Here is a 25066-nt window from a genome sequence, read left to right as displayed (position 1 = left end):
TTTAGAAGGTCTTTTTTTTTTTCTTTTCTTAAAAAAAAATGTATTGTGAAACATATATTGGCATTATCTTTTCACCTCTTAACTTGAAATGTCCTTCTAGCTGATGCTAGGATAGTCTTTCCTTCACCTTAGAGCTTATTCAATTAATGGTATAAAATATTTTTAGGGGAATTCCGTGTCAATCAAAGGTCCATAACCTGCACACCACTAAATGTCACAAATTATTATTGCTCATTTCATAAGGTTAATTGCCTTTTGTCAGCTAATCCTTTTACTTTGGAAGATAAAGTTTCCCAGACTTCTAATGGAGTTGAGAGCCCTCCTTGGTTTGCAGGAGGGCTTATGTTCTCAAGCCCGGATGTAGTTCTTTCTGGAAGAATGCAATCATGTGTTCATTTTGAATTAATTGCCAAATAGCCACTCTCTACTTTCTTGGAATTTAACTGACAAACATCCTACATCCTACTAGTTATTATGTAATGCAGTTTGATTCTCAATTCAGTCAAACTTTGCTGATACAACATAGTCTACATACATATCATATCTCCTAGAAGCAGTCTAATCTCCAGAATAACAAGTATCTTCTATAGAGAGTGGTTCTGCTTTAGAGTTTACAATCTAGCTATATATATATATGTATATATATATATATGCCTTTTTTTTTGGAGCCCTATTCTTGACTAGTAACACACTGAGACCAACTTCAAGGTACATACAGTTGAATATCAAGTATGGAAGACGGGAGTTTATATGACAAATTACTGAAGGGATAAGGAATATCTAGAGGAAAACCACTCGTGACACAGATTCTTTCTCATAATAGATTGGCATGGAAAAATGAGAACCAAGGATAGATTCACAACACATATCACATTGTGTATTTGTTTCCCCAATTAGGCCAAATATGTTTATAGATATTTATCTTTGTCAAAATTATTTCAAGAAGCATAAGGTCCAGTGGAGCATCTGCCATATTGCACCGGGGGGTGTCTTGCATAAGTGGGTGCCAACCTTGACCATGAGGGTGGGGCCTGTGCCATTGGTGGGTGGAGGAAATGCCAACATTTTACGGCCTCCTCCACTTTTCTACAACTGATCACCAATGTTTCAATTGTGTATTGAAAGACTAACCCTTGTTTCTCACTTATTTCTTTAGCATCATTTCATCATAACCTTAGCAGCTGCCATTGAGACTCATTGCCTTATAAAGTTATTGAAAAGGCATCACTTTTCTACAGTGTGTTCAGGAAAAGCGCAGAAACAAAGGAATCTCATTCCAGGTTCCCCTCTCCACTTCTCCTTACCATACGTCAGTCACCAGGCCCTGTACCTTCCAGTTTTAGCCTCCAAATGGGAAGCATTCCATCTATCTCACTGCTGTAATGCAGGCCCTCCTCAACTCTTGCCTGGACTACAGTGACTGCCTCTCTGTTAACCTCATCTCTAGTTTTGACCCCATCCTATCTATTCTCCACATGGTAGCCAGAGATAATTTTCAAAATGAGCATGTCATTCCTCTGCTTAATATCTTCAGTGGTTTTCCATAACTTTCAGGAGACGGCACTCTTCAGCTCAGCACACAAGGCCCTTCCTGATCTGATACCTACTTACCTCTACAGCTCATTTCCCACTACTCCTCAGAGCTCAGCCTATGCTCCAAAACAACAAACTCCATCTGTTAGCCCTGAAGAACCATCTCAGGCTCATCTTCTCTTGGAGCCTTCCCTTACTCCTAAGTGCAAGCTGAATGCCCTAACACTGGGGTCCCATTTCAGCCTGTACATAACAACATAATAACAATTATCCCACCTGACAGCAGGTATAGAATCATATTCATCTCTCTATTTCTGTGGCTTGTATCAAAGCAAATGATAAATGAGTGTATGTTCAAGAAATGAACCAATCTTTTAGTTGCTCCTGCTCAAAAACATCCACCAGCATCTCCAATTCCTTTAGAAATCACTCATTGCTAGATGAAAGCCAGCTAGTCTGATAAATTAAATCTAAGTGTTAACTATCTTAAGAAACATACGGTTATGTAAACAGCAGGCTTTTAGGAGGTAATCCTACATCAGCAAGGGAGATGTTATTGGTGAGTCTTTCAGGATGATCAGATAGGCTCATTTATTTCACAAAGATTGAGTCCCGACTGTGTTCCGAGCACCACATTCGGGAACAATGATAGCGAGAGGCTTAAGGAGAAGGCTGTGAGAACTTCAAATTCCTGCCTATCACTTACAGATGGGTTGCTGGGGTGCTGCTAATTTGCAGAATAAATGTTTATACTGATATCTGCAATAATTGAGAAACTGTCCGGAGATCTGCAAAACCACAGTGAAAAACTGCAAATAAAGAATCTAAAAACCAGGTCAGAATAAAACACAAATGATTATTTTCTTAAGGACCAGTAATCAGAAGGGTCACTTGCTAAATAAAATCAGCCCTGCCAGCCATACAACAATAATTAAGGAAAACCACCAAAAAGCAGGGTTAGGTGTCTGCTACAGACTAGAAGTCTGTATCCGTCTCCCCACCCCCACTCCCAAATTCATAGGTTGAAATCCTAATCCCTAGTGTGAGAGTATTTGGAGGTAGAGCCTTCGGGAGGTGATGAGGAGCCCTCAGTGGGATTCTGCCCTTATTAAAGAGAACCGGGAGAGGTCGCTTACCACTTCTGCCATGTGAGGACACCCAAAAGATCCTTGCCTATGAACCAGGAAGAGGCCCTGACCAGATACTGAATCTGCCAGCACCGTGCTCATGGACTTCTCAGCCTCCAGAACTGCGAGAAATAAATGTTTGTTGTTTAAGCCACCTAGCCTGCGGTATTTTTGTTACAGCAGCTGGAACAGACTGAGACAGTGTGCAACGACACTGAGTTGAATAATCAGTTTGCTGTGGAAGATGACAGAGCACAGTGGTCCACAGCCCAGGCTTTCCAGTGAGAAGAACCCACGTGGAATCCTGGCTCCTGGCTGTGTGAGTGTGCGCTAGGCACCTAACCTTTGGGAGCAGCAGTCTCCTCATCTGTGAAATGGGGATATTCTGTTACTTTGTTCACAAAGATCCAATATAAAAAAGATTAATTTTATCCAGAGTAGCCTAAGGCTATCTAGCCTAAGAAAAGGAGCTAAATTAAAAAGGAAGACAGAAAACCAACTGAACTCCAACCCTTCAAACCAATTTTTTACATGCAGGTTTTCTTTCCTTTAAACACCATTTTCATGCTCCTGTTACAGCAGCTGGGAGAAGCTGGTTTTCTCTCCAAACTGGAAAACTCTTCTTCTTCAGCCAAGAGCTTGTGTATGAGATCTAAATCTGATTTCACAACGTCTGAAACAATAGTTCTGGCAGCTCCGTACATTACTCTTGGCTCTTCCCCACCCACCCCCATCATACCAGGGTCTGAGTCTCCTTAATCCTCTTCCAAATTAGTTAAATTAGGTTTAGTCGGATGAAGCATGTACCAAATACTCTCGTCTTCAAATAATCCACACCACCTTATAATGAGGACACTTAAGAAGAGCCAGATCCTGCAGAAAAAAAAATTAGCAAAATATCCTGAATTCTAGAATTTAGGGAATAAAAGAGCAAAATATATCCATGACTCTCAGTTTTCTATGGACCACAATTCAAAACTTGAAGCTTGAGAAGATAACCCAGTTTGGTTTTACAGAGTCTCTCTCTCTCAAGGTCCCAGGAAGAAAATGACTCCTCTGCTTATGGGTTACAATTCAAGTGCAGCTTCACAGCTTCCGGTGCAATATCCTGCAGAGGCTGTTGGTGATTAAGCACGCGTCTTCTTATATAACAGTTTTAACCTAAGACATCAACCACGTTAGTGCGAGGAGAAGAACATATTACCTGAATATTGCTGGAAGTTGCATTTTTTGGTGGGGAAACACTGACTTTAGCTAACTTTTGGAAAGATGGGTGAAGAGCTATCAGGAAAAGCTAAATACAGACAAAAGGGAAGCTAAATACAGACAAGGGGAAACAAAACTGGCATGCTAACGTTCCCTGGAATAATATTCAGGTCCCAGCTAATGGGAAAGTACAGGTATGATGATAAAGTGACATTCACAATTTTATGAATTTCTAGTATGTTAAGTTTTGGGTTTTTTTCTCTCCTCCAACTGCCCTCACCACCAAGGTTGAAAGGGAAAAATGACAGACTGGATGTTTAAAAATGTATGTGGATATTAAATACCAACTTATCTAATAGGACACATATGCCACTGACTTCATTTTTGTAAGCCTTGTCCCTGGCCATCCAACTTTTCAGAGAAACAGTTGCCTTAACCCAAGATCAGCTGAAACCACTGTTGAGAGTCACTGTAATCTCACTGACAAGCAAACGTATTTTAGGGACAAAAGCCTGTAACTTTGCAAATGTGGGGAGGCAGATTACGGAATACAAACCTGGGAGCTGGATGTTTCAAAGAGCTATGGTTCTCATCTCTTTACTGAGAACAAAAAGATACAAAGGCGCACAATAGCTAAACCAATGCCATCTGTTTGGAAATCGTATTTTAAACACAAACAAAATCAAACGCTCCATATGCCGTCACTCCTGAACATTTGCTAGAACTTTTTTGAGTATTTATTGTTAGAGTGTCAGTGTGGTCAAGTGAAGAAAGCAAAAAAGCCCGACGGGAAGTCCCCTGGACTCCCTCCAGGCCCGTTATCACCACGCATGTCATGTGTCCTTTTAGGGGATGCTGTACTCTTTCTGCCTCTGTTTATTCACTCATAAAATAATTTTACATGTCCCTTCTTTTAGACTTCAGGAATTTTGCAAAGCAGGTTTTTGGCCTCCGCCAGGTCATGACACACGTAGAAAAAGGGTACTATTCGTGTGGCACAACCCGGCGAGCCAGGCCAACAGAGGCGCTCCGGTTGCCCAGTTTGGCCCGACTGCTTCGATATCTTGGCACAAGCATAACTCCCCAACAACACACCAGTGCACTGCAGCACAGCACGAAGACCTATTGGAAAATGTATTTGCTTCTAGGTGATGTTAATACTATCACTTCTTTAAAAAGTTCCTAAATGGAATATGAAATTTTTACTTGAAAGCACATAAAAACGTGCATGACTCTTCATCACCCCACTCCTCAATCTCATCGGGCTTTTCACAGTTTGGGTCTGTGTTAAGACTACTTAAGGCTCTACAAACACTTGCAGTTCTTTCTGTTCCCCATAAGAAGCAATAAAAGGTGTGGCTTTCCTCACGGTGACATTCACTTTGTGAGTCTGGCTGAGAGTTGTTTTTTTCCATTGGACTTTCTGCCTGGAGGCACCTCAGCATCCCGAGATGAGCCACTCAGCACGTCATTCCTTTCCAACTTTAGCCAAAGGACCCAAACAAAACATCTTACGCTGATCAGAAGTGAAGCTCAGTGATTTTGTTCTTTGCGGCTCTGATTCGATCTGTACCCTGTTAGCTTTCTTAAACATTTCATTATGTGACTTTTTATATGAGCAAAGGAATGTCATACTTTCAGGTCCAAAGACAGCTTCAAACATTTCTATAGGTCCTTTTCTTTCAATCTCCTGCAATCTTCACTAGCATCACCTAAAATCCATCAGTAGGGGAGAAATTTAACATTTTCAGTTGAGAAACTTAAAGAAATTTACAAAGATCTTATTGAAATTCTTATTGATTTCATTAACACTCATCTAGTTATAATTTTAGTATTAGAATGACAGTTTCAGTAGAATATATTTTAATTATTATTACAAATATATAATAATAAGCTTATAACTAAACATCAAGTTTATAACTGAAATCATTCCTTCTTCTTCCTGCACTGCATCATTTTATTTTTTTTGCTCTTAGAAGGAGTCTCCGGGAAGACAAGACAACACCCTCCTCATGACAATAAATGCAGTTCAAACTGTTTTAACTGAAGGCTGCTTGCAAAAATTCTATAACCGGTTTCCCACAGGCCACCAGGCTGAGTGTCTCGTTTAAAAATACGACAATATTAAAGATTAGATGGTTGACAAACACCCGTGCCAGAGTTCTAAAGCTTTGAGTCTCTGACTCGGGCAGAGAAGGCTGCACTTCTTCATCAGGTCACTGCCCTCCTCTCAAACCTGGACTCAATCATGCCGAGATGTGAGGACCGCATGCACTCTACTAATCTTTCTGACTTACAGGAGGTACCAATAAGACAGCAGGACACTAATCAGAAACATTTGAGCTTCAGAATTATACTGAGAAGATTTACTTATTGAGAGTGAGACCCTCTTCAAAATGCCAACTCTATTCACACTTGGTGTATAATTTTTTTAAAACTGAGCTTTCTTTTGCCAGCCTGGTCTGATAACACCATAGATTTCAATACTTTGAATAAGTTTGGTGCAGATAACGTTAATAAATTAGTCAGGGGAAATGGCTGTGGAAAAAATTAGGATTTTCTTACCAGCCACTCATAACTTTCTCTGTAAAGTGGATAATAATATTTAGTTGCTGGGGTAAGCAGAACTTAGAAAAATTCAAATGATAGAATTCTAGCTGTAATGCATATTCAAAATGAGACTAAAATGTAAGCTTTATTTTCTTTAATTGCCTATACAATTCACATGGTAAAAATTCTCAGGCATTACAATCAATAAAAAAAAATAATGCCATAGCCGTTTTGTAAAACTCATTTTTCTTCTTAGACACCATGTTATATACCTAAATTGAATTTTCTATCCAAAGTCCTTCTAACTGAGCGGCGTTACTTCATCCTTCCCTTTGTAACACAAACAGTTAAGAACAAGTCTCTTAACCTATTTTAGATGCTTTCTTACATTGAGTGATTTAAACATACTCTGTTGGGAATTGCTGAGAAAGTAATGCAACTTGCAGAAGTTTCTAATTCGACATATTTTCATCATTAAAATCCAAGCGTATTTTAATGTGTTGTAACCTGCTGATATGAAGTCCAATATTTCAAGTTGTCTTCACTGATTACTGTAGCTAAATTCTTTTGCAACAAAGGTTGGGGGATTTTTCAGGTGTGTTATGGGAAAAGTGTTTGAGCAGAGGAGGAGAAAAGACTTGAAAGCAAGCTACACCTCCTTTCAGCAGGGCCTGAGACCATCTCTCCAGACTATGCAAATTTATCTAAAATGATTATGCTTGTCAATCAGATGACCCAGTTAATTTTTCTCTCACCCAAAGCACTGCATAAGCTAAATAAATCACAGAGCAACCTGATTTGGTCTACCTTGCCCCCTACAGACTTTTCCAAGGCTCACTAGTAATCTCTTTCTCCGGTCTTGTTTGGAGACCACATTCATTTTCATAGCTAATTTGTACAAAAAAGACAAGAAAGACAGACAAACAGAAAGGAATCTCATCCCTTAAAGTCTCCCACTGTTCTTGACAGATGGCTGTGCCCTATCCCCTAAGCCCTAGTCCCACAGCTACAAATGTTGACCAGAAATATTTAGAACACGAGACTAAAATGCAAGATACTCTTTGAGACAAAACCTATTTCCCCAAAAGTGTCTACCCATCTGAATTAACTTATCGTTTGATAAACACTTATGAAGCACCTACTGTGTGCTAGGTACCATGTCAAGCACTTCCCTGTTTCTTATCTACCAAAATTCACAGAGTGACCAAGAATTAACATCACTGGGTTCTTTTTATACTTCAATACAACTAGCCACAGAATAGTATATATTGCTTCCAATGCGCTTATCCAATTATGTACAGAGGATAAGTTTATGGAGCAGGTATTGCTGGGCCAAATGATATATTGGCAGATTTGCCCTAAAAGAGGCTGCTGCCCTGCCACAAACTACTATGAGTGCCCTTGTTTCCTCGTTTTCCTGACAGCCCAGGTATTATCTTTTTTTCATCATAGCCTGTTTGATAAGCAAGAGAGAAATTTTCATTTCTCCTATTAAATTTTGAGGTTGAACATTTTTGCATATAGTCATAGGTCATTTGTATTTTTTCCTTTTATGAATGTCCCTTTAAAGCTCTTGGTCAATTTCTTTCTGAAGGGGTGTTTGTTTGTTTGACGAGCAGCAATGGAGTAGAGGGTATAAATCCTACTATTAATACTAGGGTGGGGGCTCCAGCCATTTCGGTTGGATATTAAAAGAAAGGGAGACCTAGAGAATTAAAATACTCAAGAAAAACTGCAGCAGAACCTTAGGCTAGTATGATAATAAAACCAATTCTCCCATGCTATCATAAATGCATTTATGTAATGTAATATAATTTTAATAGTTATATATTATTCCACAATATAGCGGTATCAAATTTATTTAGCTGTTCTCTTAACTTTTTCTAGACTTTTTAAAAAGGCAGATTATGAGTAAATTATTGGGATAAAGGATCTGACCATTTTTAAAAGTCCCTCAATATACACTGCAAAATATTTCTGCACAAAAACTGTTCCTTTATACTTCCACCAGCATGCTAACTAAGTGTGTCTTTTCCATTTCTCCCATTTCTAGACTCTACCAGAAATAGTTTCATTTTGTTTGGACAAACTGTTTCAAAGACACACTTGAAAATCTGCCTTAGAATTTTATAGCCATCTCTTATAAGTGGCCTTTCTCTTTACTGCAGGCCTTGGTATTCCATGAAGAAAGATCGGAGGCTAAATCTGATCATTCAGGAGGGAACATTTGATTCATATGACTCGAAAATTCCCCAGATCAGAAACCAGCATGAAACTATGTCCTTAGCATATGCACCTGAGATGATTAAATTCTATCTTGGGTAGACAATACTAGTTTTCTACTCAACATTCATTATTTCTTGCTTCTTTCCCAATAGAATGCTTATATCATAGGGGCAACAACATGATCAACTTAAATATTATTTTAGGTTCTCCTGCAGATAAAGGAGGGCCATGAGATGTAAACAGAAGGCACTGCATAGGGCCTCTAGGAAAATCCTTTTTGTCCTTTCACAAAGAACGCAGCCACGATGGCTGGAGCTCCAGCAGCCATCTTGAGACCATGGGAAAAAAAAGCCAAGAGAATTGCAGGGGCTTGGCCTTGCCTGACATTCTTGATATCCTGAATCAATACCAAAAACTGCCTACCCTCTGGAGTTCTGGTGGCATGAGGAAAATGAACATTTATCTAGTGAAGTCACTGTATTCCAGTGTCTCTTATTTAAGCAGAGAACAATTCCTTACTAAGGCACTATTTTAAAAAATATATTCCAAAGAAGTATTTTTCATCTCCGTGAAGGAGACTGTGAATTTTTTATTAGGAACTGAAGTTATATTGGATCCTTTTAAATGGTGTAGCATTTCTTCCATTGGCCAATGAAGAGCCCTAACAAGACATCAGAAGGAAGGAAGAAAGTGAGGAAAGAGAGATAAAATACTCTCTCTTATTTCACAGCTTCCTTCCTGTGTGGTTGTCTTGTGTTGACTGTGTTCTTGACCGAAGGTCATCTCTCTTCTCAAGACCCTTCTACTCACATGGATCTTTCCTTCCGGGTTCCAGATGCCATGACCTTTCCTTGTCTTTTAGGTGTATGTGCTAACAGCTCCACTCTCATTAGCCCCCAGGGTACCCTTCTATCCTTACTATCCTTTATAGTTTCCTTATATCCTGCCCATAACCTTTTAAAATAATCCCTTTATTAAGCAATCCCCAATCTATCCTAATTTGAGTGTGCAATCTATTTCCTCCTGGGATTCTGTCTGATACATTTCTTGAACTTAGTTACATAGAATCTTGTAACTTTAGGGAATTCAGGCATGACTTGGTCCAACCTACTCATTTTTTAGTGATGGCTAACTGACTGCCTAAAGCCAAGTCAAACACCTCATCTCTAGACATTCAGTCAAGTTTGTTTTTGTTATTTGGGGGTTTTATGAGGTTTTGTTATTGTTTTATCTGTATCTTGATTCTTCCTAAATTCTATCTAGTTATAATTCAGCCTTCAATGAAAGAAAAAACCAAGCGCAAAAAACAACAACAACAACAACAACAACAACAAAAAAAACCAAGCGCAATTTTAAAACTCTAAAATACAACATATGAGATTTCTGGGACCGTTAATACTTTTATAAAATTAGTGGCCTAAGAAGTCAAAATAGAGTAACATCTAAGTTCAGACTGATACTAATGAGAACCAGGAAGTAACTGCTTTCAAGGAGAGCAAAAATACTAATGTATGTTGTACATAAAGTATCTGAGCATTTACAAGTGGATCAGAAAATATTAGCCCCACTTTGCAGGGAATTCAAAGTAAAATGTAAAATGATTTTATCTCAATCTTATGTTCCATCTTTCAGTCTAGAATTCTACTAAGAATTCTCCTTCTCTCTCTATTAAGTATGGAAAATTGAGCAATAGCTAAGTAATATATTTTTTCAAAGATTTTTTTTTATATGGACCATTTTTAAAGTCTTTATTGAATTTATTACAATATTGCTTCTGTTTCATGTTTTGTTTTTTTGGCCATGAAGCATGTGGGATCTTACCTCCCCAACCAGGGATCGAACCTGCACCCCCTGCATTGGAAGGCAAAGTCTTAACCACTGGACCGCTAGGGAAGTCCCCTAAGTAATATTTTTTAAGTAAAAAAAGAGTTAAGGTGATGGAGAAATAAACAGAGCTCAATGTTTTAGTCTTTTAGAGAATTCTGAGGTTTTTAATTTTTTTTTTTTAAAGGGATCAGTTGTTTTGTTTTGTTCTGTTTTATTTTAATGAAGAAGGAAAATACTATAGCAACCTACCTTGGCATTTTTGAGAACTACACCCCTATCTTTTTTGGATTGCATGCATGTCTTCTAGCCCCAAGGCCTTAGATCCTGGCACAAAAATTTCCTAATGTGGCCATAGCTTTTAAGGGTTATTTGATGAATTATAGTGTCAAAGGCCCCAAAGAGAAGTCTCACTGAGAAACCTATAACAATCTACAAATATTTGAAGAACTGCCATGTGGAAAAGGAAGTAGCCATTTTTTTTATTGTCCTGTTACTGCGAAGCAAGAAGAAAAGTCCTTCTATAAAGCTTTCTAACCATAAAATTGATAGTCTTCAAAATTAGTCAGCTACTCTCACTGGTATACAGATTCTTAACGTGTGATGCAGACCCTTATGGAACCATGAAGATGTTCAGGAAGTTCTTGACATTATGCGCAAAATGGTGCAGTTGTGCATTTGTTCATTTTTCTGGGCTTAGGGGGCGTGGATTACATCAGCTTCTCAAAGGGGCTCAGGATATAAAAAAGTCTGCAAAAGAACACATGAAATCAGCCTGCATGACCATTTGTCAGGAGTGCTAGAGAGAAGATAATCACTCTAAGGTCAATATTTATAATTCAGTGGTTACAGATAATATAAGCAAAACTTTTATGCAGTGTGTGTTCAATCCTCTAATCCTTCAGCAATTATTTACAGGTTGTTCATCAAATAATTTGCTCAGAGTGGTGGGTTGGAGGGAGCATCTATTTTAACTCCCCCTTTATGGGGAGAGATAATGTGATGTACTTTTTTCCAATGCTTTCCCACAGTGTTCGGTAGAAACTGCTACATGAAGTGGAGGCTCCATTAATAAACTGAATAAGAGGATGCAGTCTAGAACAAAGAATGGCAGCCCACAACACATGAGAAGAACCTGGACCCCAGATGGCAACCCAAGTTGAAGGTCAGAGGGCAGAGTGCAAGTGTGAGGCTGTGAGCTGAACTGCCCTGGGTGTGGATAAATATAGCAGTGAAGGGCAAACAGAACGGACACTTTGTAATTTGACCCTTGGAGATTTGGAGTGGATCCTTGGATGGTCTGTCCCCCAAACATACCCCAAACATTCAGACCCTGGGTAATGAGTTAGCATGCAAACTGTCCTTTTGGAGGACATATCAGTTAAGAGCTGAAACAAGCTTAGAGCTCTTTGCACTTATCTGATTTCTGCACAAATGCAGAGTTTGGCATTTAAAGTTGGTGTGTGCCCACTGGGAGAACCCAGCCATTGTGTCCTGGCATCAAAACTTCTCCTTTGAAATTAGGATAGTGTGTAAACTCATCCCTTAAGAGCTTTGTAGATCTCTTGCATTTGTTTCTGGGGCCTGTTTGAATTTGTTCTTTAAAAGAGGCTGCTTAGAGAAAATTCCCGGCACCAGTGTAATGAAAAGGGATATCATTAATTTCTTCCTTTAAAAAGGAAGTGTTCCTTTGGGACCACTGATCTTTGTGTATATTAGGTCAGACAAACCCAGCCTAGTGTCTGGGTGTACCGGCTGTTCTAACTACCCACCGCCAAGCAGCCTAACAGACCCTCTGCACAGCAGAGAAAGGAAACAGAGCTCTGAGTCGGTGGGAGCTCTAAATAGTCCTTATACCATTTAGGCAGATTACTGAAACATGACTCCTTCCCATTACACAAATTGCCAGACACAGAAAATACCAACAAATTAGTCCCACGCTTTTTAAATGTGGTAAAGTTCCAAGGTGATAAACTCTTAAGACTCGTGGTGGCATCGAGAAAAAAACCAATGCAGTTTGTAGAAATCTTAGCACACTCCATAAGACTTGACAATTTGAATAGAAGGAAGGAAGGAGTTGTTAACTTGAAAATTAAGTGCTTTCATAAGTGATTCTCATTTCAGGAGGGAGAAATGGCAGCGGCAGCAGCTGAACATTTATTAGGTGCCTTACATATGCCAGGCTCTATTCTCATGCATTAAGCCCATAATCTGGCGTCTTATTTTTGAAGGACAAAGTTCTGACCCAGAGTTCCCTCAAAGCTGCCAGAGCGTCTCCAACACTCACAGGCGTACACACACACACACACACACACACACACACTCACACACATCCTAGGAACACAGATCACAGAGCAGGAAAGTTCAGTGTAATAAAAGGCTTAAATACTAGCAAAGCAGTGGAAATAATGGGCAAAATGTGGACAGGTTTGGGGTGGTGGGCAGAGCTCAGGAAGGCTTTGGTTTAGGATAGAGTACAGTGACTTGCAGGTGATCAGGAGACCGCTGTGGACTGTTCTGAGTTGGGAGAAAAACTGTGGAGTCATTTAAACTCAATTGTTTATCTTGAACTTCTCCCTCCTGTCATTATCCCAACTTCATATTCACAGTTTTATAAAAAATGTTATCTGTTCCCTTTTTTAAATCACAAGTAATTTTAATCTAAATCCAGCAGCAGTCTGAGCTAAACAAAACACTTACACCTAATGCCAATAATCCCCCAGGCATGGCTTTATGTCCCTTATTTTGCCTTCTTGCCTTTGAGCCTAATCAGGATAGAGCCCATGAAGTCCTAAACTCTGGCCAGGAACAAACAGTCAAATAACTTGAGTGTAATGCGGCAGACTTCAGAGTCTACAACTGAACATACAGCTAAGTGTTCATCCCCTTGAGGTTTCTATTTTTCTCTGTTGCTCTGAAGAGCAAAGAGGAAAATACATTTAAGAGGCTAAAATGGCCGTCCAAAGTGCCATCAAGAATGACCTGGGCCCTGAGAGCTGGTCCAGAGGCATCACTTCCTTGATTTCTCCCTAGAACACAGCTCTGGGTTGGGTTCTAGCTCTGGGATGACCAACTGGGACTCAGTTTTCTCATCTGTGAAATGAGAAGGTTGAGCAAAAGGATCTCAACCAGATGCTCAGCGACACAAGAATGGATTCATAAAATGGGATATTGTACAGCATTGAAAACAAACACGTTAATCTTAAAATATTATGTTAAGAAAAAAAGAAGAAGAAAAAGCTAGAAACCAAAGAATATATACTGTGTGATTCCAGTTATACAAAGCTGAAAAGCATGCAAAATGAAACTATGATATTTAGGATGCATACTTAGGGGGTGACCTCGAGGGAGGAGGAGGAGAGTCATCAGGAAAGGGTAGCAGAAGGCTTCTGAGGTGCTGCGAGTTCTCTCTTCTGATCTCAGCTGTAATTGTGCAGGGACTTTATAATAATTCATTATGCTGTCCATCTCTTTTTTAAACTTTTTTTTTTCTGTCAGCATGTTACATTTCAGAATTTAAAACTAGGTTAAAAACAAAACAACCACAATCTGATATCTCTCATGTGTGAGCTTTTCCTGGTGTGAAGAGGGAACAGGCAGAGGTCCAGAAACATCTTTCACTCTTTGCCTGGCTGGTTCTTGATCCCCCTTTCAGTTCTCAGCTTTGGTGTCAGCCCACTGACCCTTCTCTGCTCCCATGAGACCACGAAGGTATCCCTGTCGTAGAACAACTCCAGGGGTCACCAAGGCTCGATCTTACTGACACCCTAGCCGAAGGAGATTTGATTTTAGGTTTACTTATCCATTTCTCCCTAGGAATGTAAACCCACAGGGCAAGCCTGGATCTTGCTGCATTATATACCACCAGCACCCAATATAGCACCCGCCACTTAATAACTGCTCAGTAAACATCAGCTGACAGAGTACCTGAATGAAAGAGTAATAAAGGTGCATTTCACTCTCTCCCAGCCCTCTTTGAACTTAAACCGACAATTTCTCTCTTGCTAAGTACAGTTTTTACTGGAAGCAGACAACCCCAGAATCTTTCTGGTCATTCTAGAAGTTCTAGGTACTTAAAAGAGAGTCAAATAAAAATGAAAACAGAGAAAAATCTTACCATGGTTCTGCAAACAGTTGTATAACCACAGTGTTTTCCCCCTCATTTAATTTTGGACTATGTCTCTCTTGCCTCCCTATAACACTTAGAATTGATTACATTTAATTTAGGGAACACACTCATGTCACGGTCCTCACATATTCAATTACTGAACAACCAATCACCTTGTTCCTCTCAGGCTGTTTCCTTTTCTGGGAAAGGGAGTGGGTGCTATACTAAGATGAGAGCCAGGTTTATTTAAAAACATTTTTCTCCCTGATTATATACATAAAAAATTCATTACTGCTCCACAAAACACACTGTTAAGAGAGTGAAAGGACAAGCCCCAGACTGGGAGAAATATTTGCAAAACACATACCTCACACAGGACCGGTATCCGAAATATGCAAAGAACTCTTAAACCCTCCAAATAAGAAAACGAACGACACAATTTAAAAACGGGCAAAAGATGTGAACAGACACTTCACCAAAGAAGTTATACAGATAGCAAATAAGCATATGAAAAGATGCTCCACATCAGGGAAATACAAATTAAAACAACAATGAGATACCACTGCACACCTATTAAAATGGCAAAAAGCCAGAACACTGACAACACCAAATGCTGGTGAGGATGAGGAACAACGGGAACTCTCATTCATTGCTGGTAGGAATGCAAAATGGTGTAGTCATTTTGGAAGACAGTTTGGCAGTTTCTTATAAAACTAAACAGGTACTCTTATCATATTATCTAGCAATCACACATTTTGGTATTTACCCAAAGGAGCTGAAAACTTATGTCCACACAAAAAAGTTTATAACAGCTTTATTCATAATTGCCAAAACTTGGAAGCAACCAAGATGTCCTTCAGTAGATGAATGGGTGAACAAATTGTGGTACGTCCATATAATAGATTATTTTCAGCAATGAAAAGAAATAAACTATCAAACCATGTAAAGACATGGAGGAATCTTAAATGCATATTGCTAATGGAAAGAAGTCAATCTGAAAAGGCTATATACTGATGTATAATATGTGTGATTCCAACTTTATGACATTCTGGAAATGGCAAAACTATGAAGACAGTTAAAAAAAAAAAAGAAATCAGTGGTTGCCAGGAGCCTACGGAAAAAGAGGAAGGGATGAATAGGTGGAGCACAGGGGATTGTTGGGCAAATAAAACTATTCTGTTTGACACTGCAATGATGGATACATGTCATTACATATTTGTCAAAACTCACAGACTGTACGACACAAAGAGTGAACCTAATGTGAGTTATGGACCTTGTTAATAATAATAGATCAATATTGGCTCATCATTGTGAACAAACAAGCCACACTAATGCAAGATGTTAATAATAGGGGAAACTGGGGGGAGAGGGAGAGGTAAGGGAGTATATGGGAACTCAATACTTTGCGCTCAGCTTTTCTAAAAACCCAAAACTATTAAAGTATTAATTTAAAAAGAACTCAAAAAATTTATTACTCCCAATCTTGGAAAACAAATAAAAGTAAAAAAGAAAAATCACTCCACGCCTACTACACAACTATGTTTCATTTTAAAGTTGAAAAGAATCCTTTAAAATGAAAGAAATGAGGCAGCCAAGGTTAACAGTGAATTTGTGCTGTTTCAAATACATCGAGTAAGAAAAGAACGTAAAAACAAAATTCCTCTCGGCACGTTTTACAGCCATGCCATCAACGTCCAATTCTGAAAGCCAAGCACCCTAACTTGACTCACGCATGCCCCCACCCCTGCCCTGCGGTGTTTGGCAGCTACGCTCCTGACGTCCTGGGTCAACGCCAGGACCTAACTTGGCATCAGCAAAGAGGGCATCCTGACCTAATGCACTCAGGAAAGCACCGTAAAAGTTTCTGCTGAACCCTCCTCAGAAATGTTTGCAGTAACAATCTAAGCAGAAATAATGTCCCCAAACTATCCAACTTTGTAACAGGCTTTAATGAGCTGCAAGAATGAGAACAGGCTGTCACAAGGCTGTCCCTGAGGTATGTGACCTTAAGAATTGTGGCTGACAAATGACCTCATGGCTTCTACCTACCAGCCCTCACAGTGGCAGCCACTTTCCCCTCCAGCCTCAACTCCTCCAATGGAGCCCAAATCTCATTGACTCAGCTGGCTGAGGGGTGGATGCAGTGCTGACCTATGTGGACTGCATCCCTTCTTCCTTATCCTCCACACCCCCAAATTTCAGGGAGAATGCTTTGCCAAAAGGAATCTTTGCCTCTTGGTAGGTACCGTATACGGTTCCTGTAGAAAGCCACAATTTTGCACAGGAGCCTCAGCTGGCGTAAACTGCCATGACTGCAATTGACGACCCAAGCACTCTGCATTCTCCAAAATTACAAAATTAAGCAAGACCCAGACAAAATCTAGTAAAATGAGGAAAGCCTTTTAAACAGAATAGGGAAGGTGTGTGATTAATATAAATGGGGCTATGTTAGAAATTAAATTTGGGATTAGGAGAACTATAGTCTCTCCTCTTTCTCCTTCCATTCCTCTGCCTCATGCCTTCAAGCCTCAAACCGTGCATTCCTTATGTTGGCCTTGCCTAAATTCTTTTGCAAAAGGCCAGGACACAAACATTATGGCAATGACATACATATTAGAGATACAAGCAAATATTCAGACCTGGTAGGGTTTTGAGCACTTCTGCCTTGCGGGAGGCTAGCAGAGGCAGTAGAGTTTATAAAATAGAAATATCTTTTAAAGGGAGTAATTTCTAATAATTTTAGAAATTGAGACACTTTTGAAAGTCTGGAACACTCCCCTCTTCCTCCTCTATAGCAAAGTTACAAGTAAATGAAACTTTGTTCTTGACAACTTCCTGAGAATTTAATGAGACCACTTGAGATAAATGTGGACACGCAATATGTTACCAAACTTGCTTCGGAAAATAACAGCTGCAAAGACCCAGCTATTAGAATTGCATTTGTCTCTTAAGTGTCTTAGTTCACTGCTGGGGCTGTGTTTGGCATACAGTAGGTGCTTGATAAGTGTCTGTTAAGTGAAGAATAGAAAACCATATATATAAAGTTCACTTTTTCTGATTCAATAGAGTATCATAGAGATAGGGGATGTGGTTCTCAAAGGGCAGTCCCCCAACGAGCAGCACCGCATCACCTGGGAACATGATAAAAATACAAATCCCCCCTCTCCCATACCCGACACAAAATCGGAAACTATGGAATGGGCCAGCAACTTGTGTTTTCACAAGTGCTCTGGGTGATACTGACATTCCTGAAGTTTGAGAATCACCGGCCTAAAAAAGACCCTTTAACAAAGAGGTGTGTTATTCTACCCCCCGCACTGAAGGTAAGAATTCTAGGCCCGTAATTCCTTTACCATCTCACTGAGAAAAGTCCTGAGACCGAGGCTTCATGATGAGGGTTTATGGTGAATTCCGTGGCACCCAGGCAGGAAGAAAGGATGGATCAGCCGTATGGGAGCCAAAAAGAGCAGGGATTCGAAACACCAGAGGCGACCCATGTGTGAGGCCACAAGAGTGGCCTCTGAGCCTTGTGTGTGGCTTTCTGCCACGGCACTGGGTGCGGGACAGGGAGGCCCCAGTAGCCTTGCCTCCATAGGGTCTGGCTTCCATGTGCTTTCCCGACAGGGATTATGTTGCCTTTGAGTCTCTGTTGTAGGAACACGCTCTCCCTGTCAAATGGGCGACATCTGAGCCCTTTATGATCACAGTGGTTGTGGTTTGGCAAGCTGCTTGTATCCCCTTCCAAACACAGGCGGCAGTGTGAGGTGATTCTGTAGCACAGATCCAAGGCTCAGTCTTGCCTGATACCGTGATCTAATTAAAAAAATTAGTTCTCGGCCCAATCAAGTTCAACTTCCAGTATTATTATAGGATGACCAACTTGTCCCAGTTTGCCTGGGGAGTTCCGAAAATCCACATCTTGGAAAACCTTCAGTCCTGGGAAAATTGAGATGTTTGGCCACCCTAAGGATTAAGAGTTCCAAGGATAAAATACAGCCCACGTTTGCTTTCTGATAGCTGAACTTCTGCCAAGATCAACAAAATTTAGTGATGAGCAGTGAGGAAGGCAAAGGCAAATAACAAAGTAGATGGCATTAGAGAAGTAAGTGGGTAAAAGAAAGGGTGTGTGATTTGTTTAGCAAACCTGAAGAAAGATCTGAAACCAGATCACTAAAGCCCAAAATTAGATGCTCTGGCAGGGGCAGGGGGCTCCACCACACCCTGACACTGCACGCTGCCACTGCGACCCCCTTGGGAGGCTGGTACAATACCACCTGCTCCCCAGCTCCCTAAAAATGTACTAGCCTCCATCTTTAAAAAGCCATGTAGTTAAAGTTACTCTTAGCAAATGCAATGACTTTTTGACCTTCAAAAAGAATACGAATAATTTATACTACCTGTAGACGGGAAGATAACCAAGATAACCAAGATAACCTACTACCTCACGTAGGTGAGGTATCGCAGGAAACCCAGGGGCAGGCAATGAGGGTCCTTGAACAAGCAGGTCACAAACTTAAACTAAGCTTGTATACGTCACACTAAGAAAATACAGGTAAAGCACCTAGTATGTGCCCAAAGTCGATACCTACTACATCTGTGGCAGTTCCCTTTCTTTCATTCATTGGGATTTCCTCACATCCCCCACTCAGATCCCCTTTTTTATTGATAAAATGCAGAAAAAAATGCTTAAAACCTGTTCTTTTTTAGGCCATGACCAAGGAGAAAAAGAGAGAAGGTGGAAGGAAAGTATGTTACAAAAAATGAGCACATTAACAATAGCAGGAAACACCAGCTTCATATTGAGAGAGAAGAAAGTTCAAATAATTAGGCACATTAAGTAAAAATCATAATGGCTGAGGGTCATTTAATGCACGGGTAGGTGGTCCCGTTTCACAATGGTCTCAAAGGATCTCTGCGTTACAGCCAGTGTGACAACTGTTGTTAATAATCATGTCCCGAGACACTGAGAATAAGGAGAACTGTCCAGTACACTTAATATGAAAGGGAGTTGTAGGTTTTAGAAAGTTTCAGCTGTCTGGAAATTGTAACTTACATAGAATATCTCATACATTGATAGTGTCCGTAGTCTATCCTCAACCCAGTCGCTCCCAATTCACTGAGCTTATACCCTTGCTACTCAAAATGTGGACAATATCAGCAACACCTGGAAGCTCCTTAGCACTGAGGAATCTCAGGAGCCACCCAGAGCTGCTGAATCAGAACCTTCATTTTAACCAGATCCCCAGGGTGTTCGTTAGGCCCTATATCAGCTGGCTCCTCACCTCCTATGGTACTCTTCCTTGCTCTCAGCTCCAATCACCCGGGCTTCCTTCTACTCTTCACATTTTCCATGCACGCTCTCTCCTCAGGGCATCTGCCTCGGCTGTTTCCTTTGCCTGTAATACTCTTCTCCTAGATATCCACATGGCTAATTAGCTCACCACCTTCAAGCCTTCTCAGTGCAGCCCACCCTGACCACCCTATTTAAAAGTAAACCATCCTCCCAATCTCTTGCTATATTTTCTCCCCTATAACACTTTGCCTTTCTAACATCCCATACAACTGACTCATGGATTATACTTATTGTTTATTGTCCCTCTACTAGAATGTAGCATCATGAGGACAGGACTTTTTGACCGTGTTGCTCCCTGATGTATCACACATGCCCGGAACAGTGCTACTGAAGTGTGGTCTGCAGGCTGACTCTTGCTACTGGTCCCAACTATCAATAGATCACTAAAGAAATTTAGAGTAATTTAAGTTAGAGCAAGAAATTTTGAAAAGTTTAGATCAATTAGATACGGACACCACACCTACATGTGTGATTATTTACCTAGTAATTCATTTTTACTATATTTCACAAAAGTATCAGACTGTGCACATTGGATATTAAAACACCCAACCCAAAACTGGTCTTTTGAAACTGTTTTGAGAGGCACTGGCCCAGGAAAGTTCCTGGCACTTAGTAAGTGTTAATAAATGTTTGCTGAATAAATAAATAGAAGAACAGATGGTTAACGAATAAATTTTGGGGCTTCCCTGGTGGCGCAGCGGTTAAGAATCCGCCTGCCAATGCAGGGGACACGGGTTCAAGCCCTGGTCTGGGAAGATCCCACATGCCGCGGAGCAGCTAAGCCCGTGCGCCACAACTACTGAGCCTGCGCTCTAGTGCCCGCAAACCACAACTACTGGAGCCTGCAAGCCTAGAAGCTCCTCTACAAGAGAAGCCACCGCAATGAGAAGCCCGCGCACCACAACAAAAAGTAGCCCGCGCTCGCCACGACTAGAGAAAGCCCGCGTGCAGCAAGGAAGACCCAACGCAGCCAAAAATAAATAAATAAAATAAATAAATAAATTTTTTTTAAAAAGAGTAAATTTTTACATAGTAAAGCCAGATTGGGTCTGTATATATGCCTGTCAGTACAATTAAATAATTTCTGCTTGGCTCAGTGGCAAAGTGATTCATACTATGAACTTCCTGGGTATACTGTGCTTTCCTCTCCCGTGTGAGGAATGAGTCGATCTAAAATGGATCAGTTAAGGGCCTTTCTGAGATTCTCTGACTGAGGGGCAGAAGACAGCCTTTGATCGAGCCCCAAATCTGCGCTCTTTCGCTTGCCTGCTCTAAGCAGAGATGGCCTGATTAAGCAACTTTAGATTTACTCCCTGCCTCCCCCTACCCCCATATCCCCCAGACCCCTTTATGAAACACTGAAGTTAGCACTCACGGCAAGGTAGAAGGCAACATCATTGGGTGTTGGTGTTTTCTTAAAACTGAAAAGGTCATAATATTCTCAGGCTTTCACAGAAACATGGATTGAAATAACAGGTCATTTAAGGCAAAGAATTAAACATAAAGGTACAACTGGCTAAAATGTCTCTTGCAGAATAAATATACTCTTAGTTTTGCAGCTTATCACCTTGAAAACGTAAACAAAACTGGAAAACTTTTGTTCTTCAATCCACCTTTGTTGCCTTCTAAGGTCAAGAGGAATCTGATTTATAAATGCTTTTTCCTGCCCAAGCCTTCCTTCCCTCTCCCCCTGCTCAGAACAACAACAGCAAGAAAATGAAACGACTTGGATCTTTTTAACTTGTTCCACCGGTATGCTCTACCTATTTGGGGGTGCCTAAGAGATCTTTTATTTTGTTCCAGGATTATTAAAAATACGGTTTAAAACTTTCTCTGACGCATTTACTCAAGAGTTTCATTTCATTCTTGCTTCCACTATATTTCATCACAGCTTTGGATGCTCAAGAATTCAATTTAGGAACCTAGGCTAGGTTGCGAGGAGAGAATTCAGAAATGAAAAGATAGGACCCCAGAGAGTTTAAAATCTAGTAGATGCATGAAAATAACTGTAATACAAGGCAGAATGCAGTAAGTACTAAAGGAAAGTCAAAGGGCTCAGAGGAAGCCATTGTGGACTCTGAAGAACGGAGAGGACTCGGAATGAACAGTAAGGGAGGACAGGTGGGGCAAGGGAGCAGTACGAACAAAATCACAGAGGAGAGAAAGAACACACTGGGCATGCGTGGAGGAGAGAGAGTAGTTTGGATATTCTGAAGCACAGAATAAGGCAAAGAGATCAGCGGACGATAGAGCTAGAAAGGAAGATTAGGACCAGAACAGAGACAGCCTTGTATGTCATGCCAAGAAGTTTAGAGATGATGCTGGAACAATGGGGAGCCACTGAAGATTATAGTGGAACAGAATGTGACGATCAGGGTATGCTTTAGAAAAGCTCCTCAGATATCCGTGCATGAGGGAAGTTGAAGGAGGAAAAGAATGGAAGCAGGAAGACCACTTAGGATACTGTTTACAAGAGTTTAAGGAGAAGTCATGGTAGTGGTGGCAGAGCCAACAGAAAACCATCTAGATTGGAAGGAAGGAGGAACTGTGACAGGAAAGTGCATATGAACCATTTACAGCAAATCACATGTGAAACTTATTAAAAAGTTTGACTTTTGGGGATCCTTTTCTAAAGAGAGGGAAAGATGATTATAATCCAACAAGTCTCCTTCGTAGTTAATTTAAAATGAAATATATTTTTACTCCTCCTAAACTATACCACCAAAACTTAATGCCTTACAGTAAGAACTTTATTTCTCTACCCATTTTTTATACTTAATTTGCATTTATATAATATCAATAGCAGTAAATACCACTGCAGCATCTGACACAATAATGTACCCTTACTATGAACCAGACACCATGCTGTGCCCTTTACTTCTACTAGCTTATTTAATCCTCAGTACAACCCTTTGGCTATGAACTACCATTTCCCTATTTTACATGTGTAGTTATTGAGGTAAGGAGTTGTTACATAGCTTTATTAACACTACACAAGAAAGCAGAGATTTGAACCCAGGCAGGTCTGACTCCAGAATCTGTGCCTTTGGCTACTCAACCATGCTTTAGAATTTTCTTTTTACGTGTATTTTAAAGTAGAATGCTAAAAGAGAACAAAGACCGGATGGGACACATGGAAAACAAATAGCAAGATGATAGATATAAACCAAAATATATCAACAATCTCATTAGATGTAAATGGTCTAAATATCCCAATTAAAAGGTAGAAATGGTCTGTTTGGATAGAGAAAAATGCCAACCAAATTCGCGCATAATGGATTCTGTCCCACCACACGATCTTTTTCCTCAATTTTCTTTTTTGCACTACTCCTACCCCTACCTCATGTGGCCTTATTCCTAAACACTATCCGGCTGTGGGGAAATTAGTCCATTGGACAGTTTTATCATTTTTGGCATATTCATTTAAAAGGTTCTGCTATAATACACTAATCCTCTCTCATCTCTCTTGAAGAGTTTGCTTTGTATGAACTGAAGGTCCTAACACATTTATTACGCATTTCCCACTTCATATTATACTACTTTGTCACTGAAAAACAGACTAAGAAGAAAATTTGAGAAACCTAAGAAACTACTGCATATTTCAGAAAAATAAATGAGGTCAATAGTAAGTGTAATATTAGTATTTTAAGTTGAAAATGTTTTTTCCTTTGGAATGATCCACCTTGTGCTTAGTATTTCCTGGTTCATAAATATTTCTTATGATCATGCTTCTATTTTATCTTCCAGAAGTATTGATTATAGCCATACATATGGCCCCAAACTGACTTTTTACTATATTCTGTAGCGAATAATTTAGAAAAGGGGCCAAAAATTCTATTTTCCATAAGAGTGTAGCAAGATGTCTACATTCTTGCTGAAAGAACAGCTGTGTTGCCAATACGGCAGAACTTCTCTCTAAATCCGTAGTCTTTACCAAGCCCTAGATTTTGACCCTGAACTATCTGCTCCACTGAAAGCTGGTCAATTGTTTATCTTTCCTTTAAGAAAATAAAGTTTTTTTAAAAATATGGAACGCTTCACAAATTTGCGTGTCATCCTTGTGCAGGGGCCATGCTAATCTTCTCTGTACCGTTCCAATTTTAGTATACGTGCTGCCGAAGCGAGCACTAGAAAATAAAGTTTTAAAGCAGTTTCCTAATTTGAGGTTCTTACAAGTAAAGGGAAAAGTATGGCCTTTGATATTCATTTTCTTCCTTCAAAAAAGTAAACTTCAGTGGCACAGGTGGGCGATAAACTACTACTTCTAATGCAAGTTTTGTTTCCAGTCTTTATGGCTTCCCAAACCTGAACTTTCTGCTAACATTAGGTTATACTACTATCTGCCTTCTACACAGTCCTGCCTAAACAACTCATTAAAAGTACAAAAGCATGCAAATGGTAGAAACAGCTTGCAATTCAAAATGTTCTTCTTACCAGATTTTGCAGGGGCTCCCCTCGAGGGACTCAGTCCTGGGCGATCTGGAGCAGCGTGGCATGTCTGAGAAGAGAGAGACTCAGTCCCAGAAACTGAGTGCTTCAGAAAGACCCAGTAAGAGAAACATCATTTTTATCCTCGGATGAGGCAGCCTTAGAACTTGGCTTCCATTTAACTAAGGGACCCTTAACCTCAATGGTACTAGGGAAAAATCTAAGTGTATTGGGGTCATGTGGTTAGTTGCACGTGTCTTGCAGTAGAACTGAGTAGAGGTCCTCTCCTTGGGGCAATTAGCTGCAAAGTCTCAGCACCTTTTGCTTCATCCATTTATTTCTTCCTCTGAACAAGCCAACCTAGCCCCCTCTTAAATTAATTATAGTCCATGTAGAAAACAGCTATGTGCTGATTTTCTCCTATACTAATTTTTATCCCTAAGAAAGAAAAAAGAAAACCTATAGGAAGGTATTAATCTACTTAACATTTCTAAGTATATCATCCAAAGGATTTTGTTTTTTTAATCTTACATATGCTCAGCAGAGTTACTGGCAAAAACTGTACATTTTCTTCATTTCATCCTTTCAACATCAAATAGTAGGCAGTAAAAATTGGATCAGACTTCAAAGCCTGCTGTGGGCTCCAAGTCACAGAGAGACGCCTCCATTTCACATATTGAATTCGAGCAGGATATCAAAGTGCTACCAAAG

General features: G+C 40.1%; 1 protein-coding gene across 1 annotated transcript in view; it reads right to left on the bottom strand.

Moving 5' to 3' along the window:
* The window catches only part of MYO3B (myosin IIIB), a 638187-nt gene that overhangs the window by 104946 nt on the left and 508175 nt on the right, over positions 1-25066 (bottom strand). The window contains exon 32 of the mRNA XM_082465327.1: positions 24362-24461. Coding sequence (XP_082321453.1) covers positions 24362-24461 — 100 coding nt within the window. The remainder of the gene's footprint in view (positions 1-24361; positions 24462-25066) is intronic.

Source organism: Balaenoptera physalus, assembly GCF_965194825.1.
Source record: "Balaenoptera physalus genome assembly, chromosome: 6".
Classification (NCBI taxonomy): Eukaryota; Metazoa; Chordata; class Mammalia; order Artiodactyla; family Balaenopteridae; genus Balaenoptera; species Balaenoptera physalus.
Note: the sequence above shows the minus strand (reverse complement) of the source record. Positions and strands in the feature narration are given on the sequence as shown.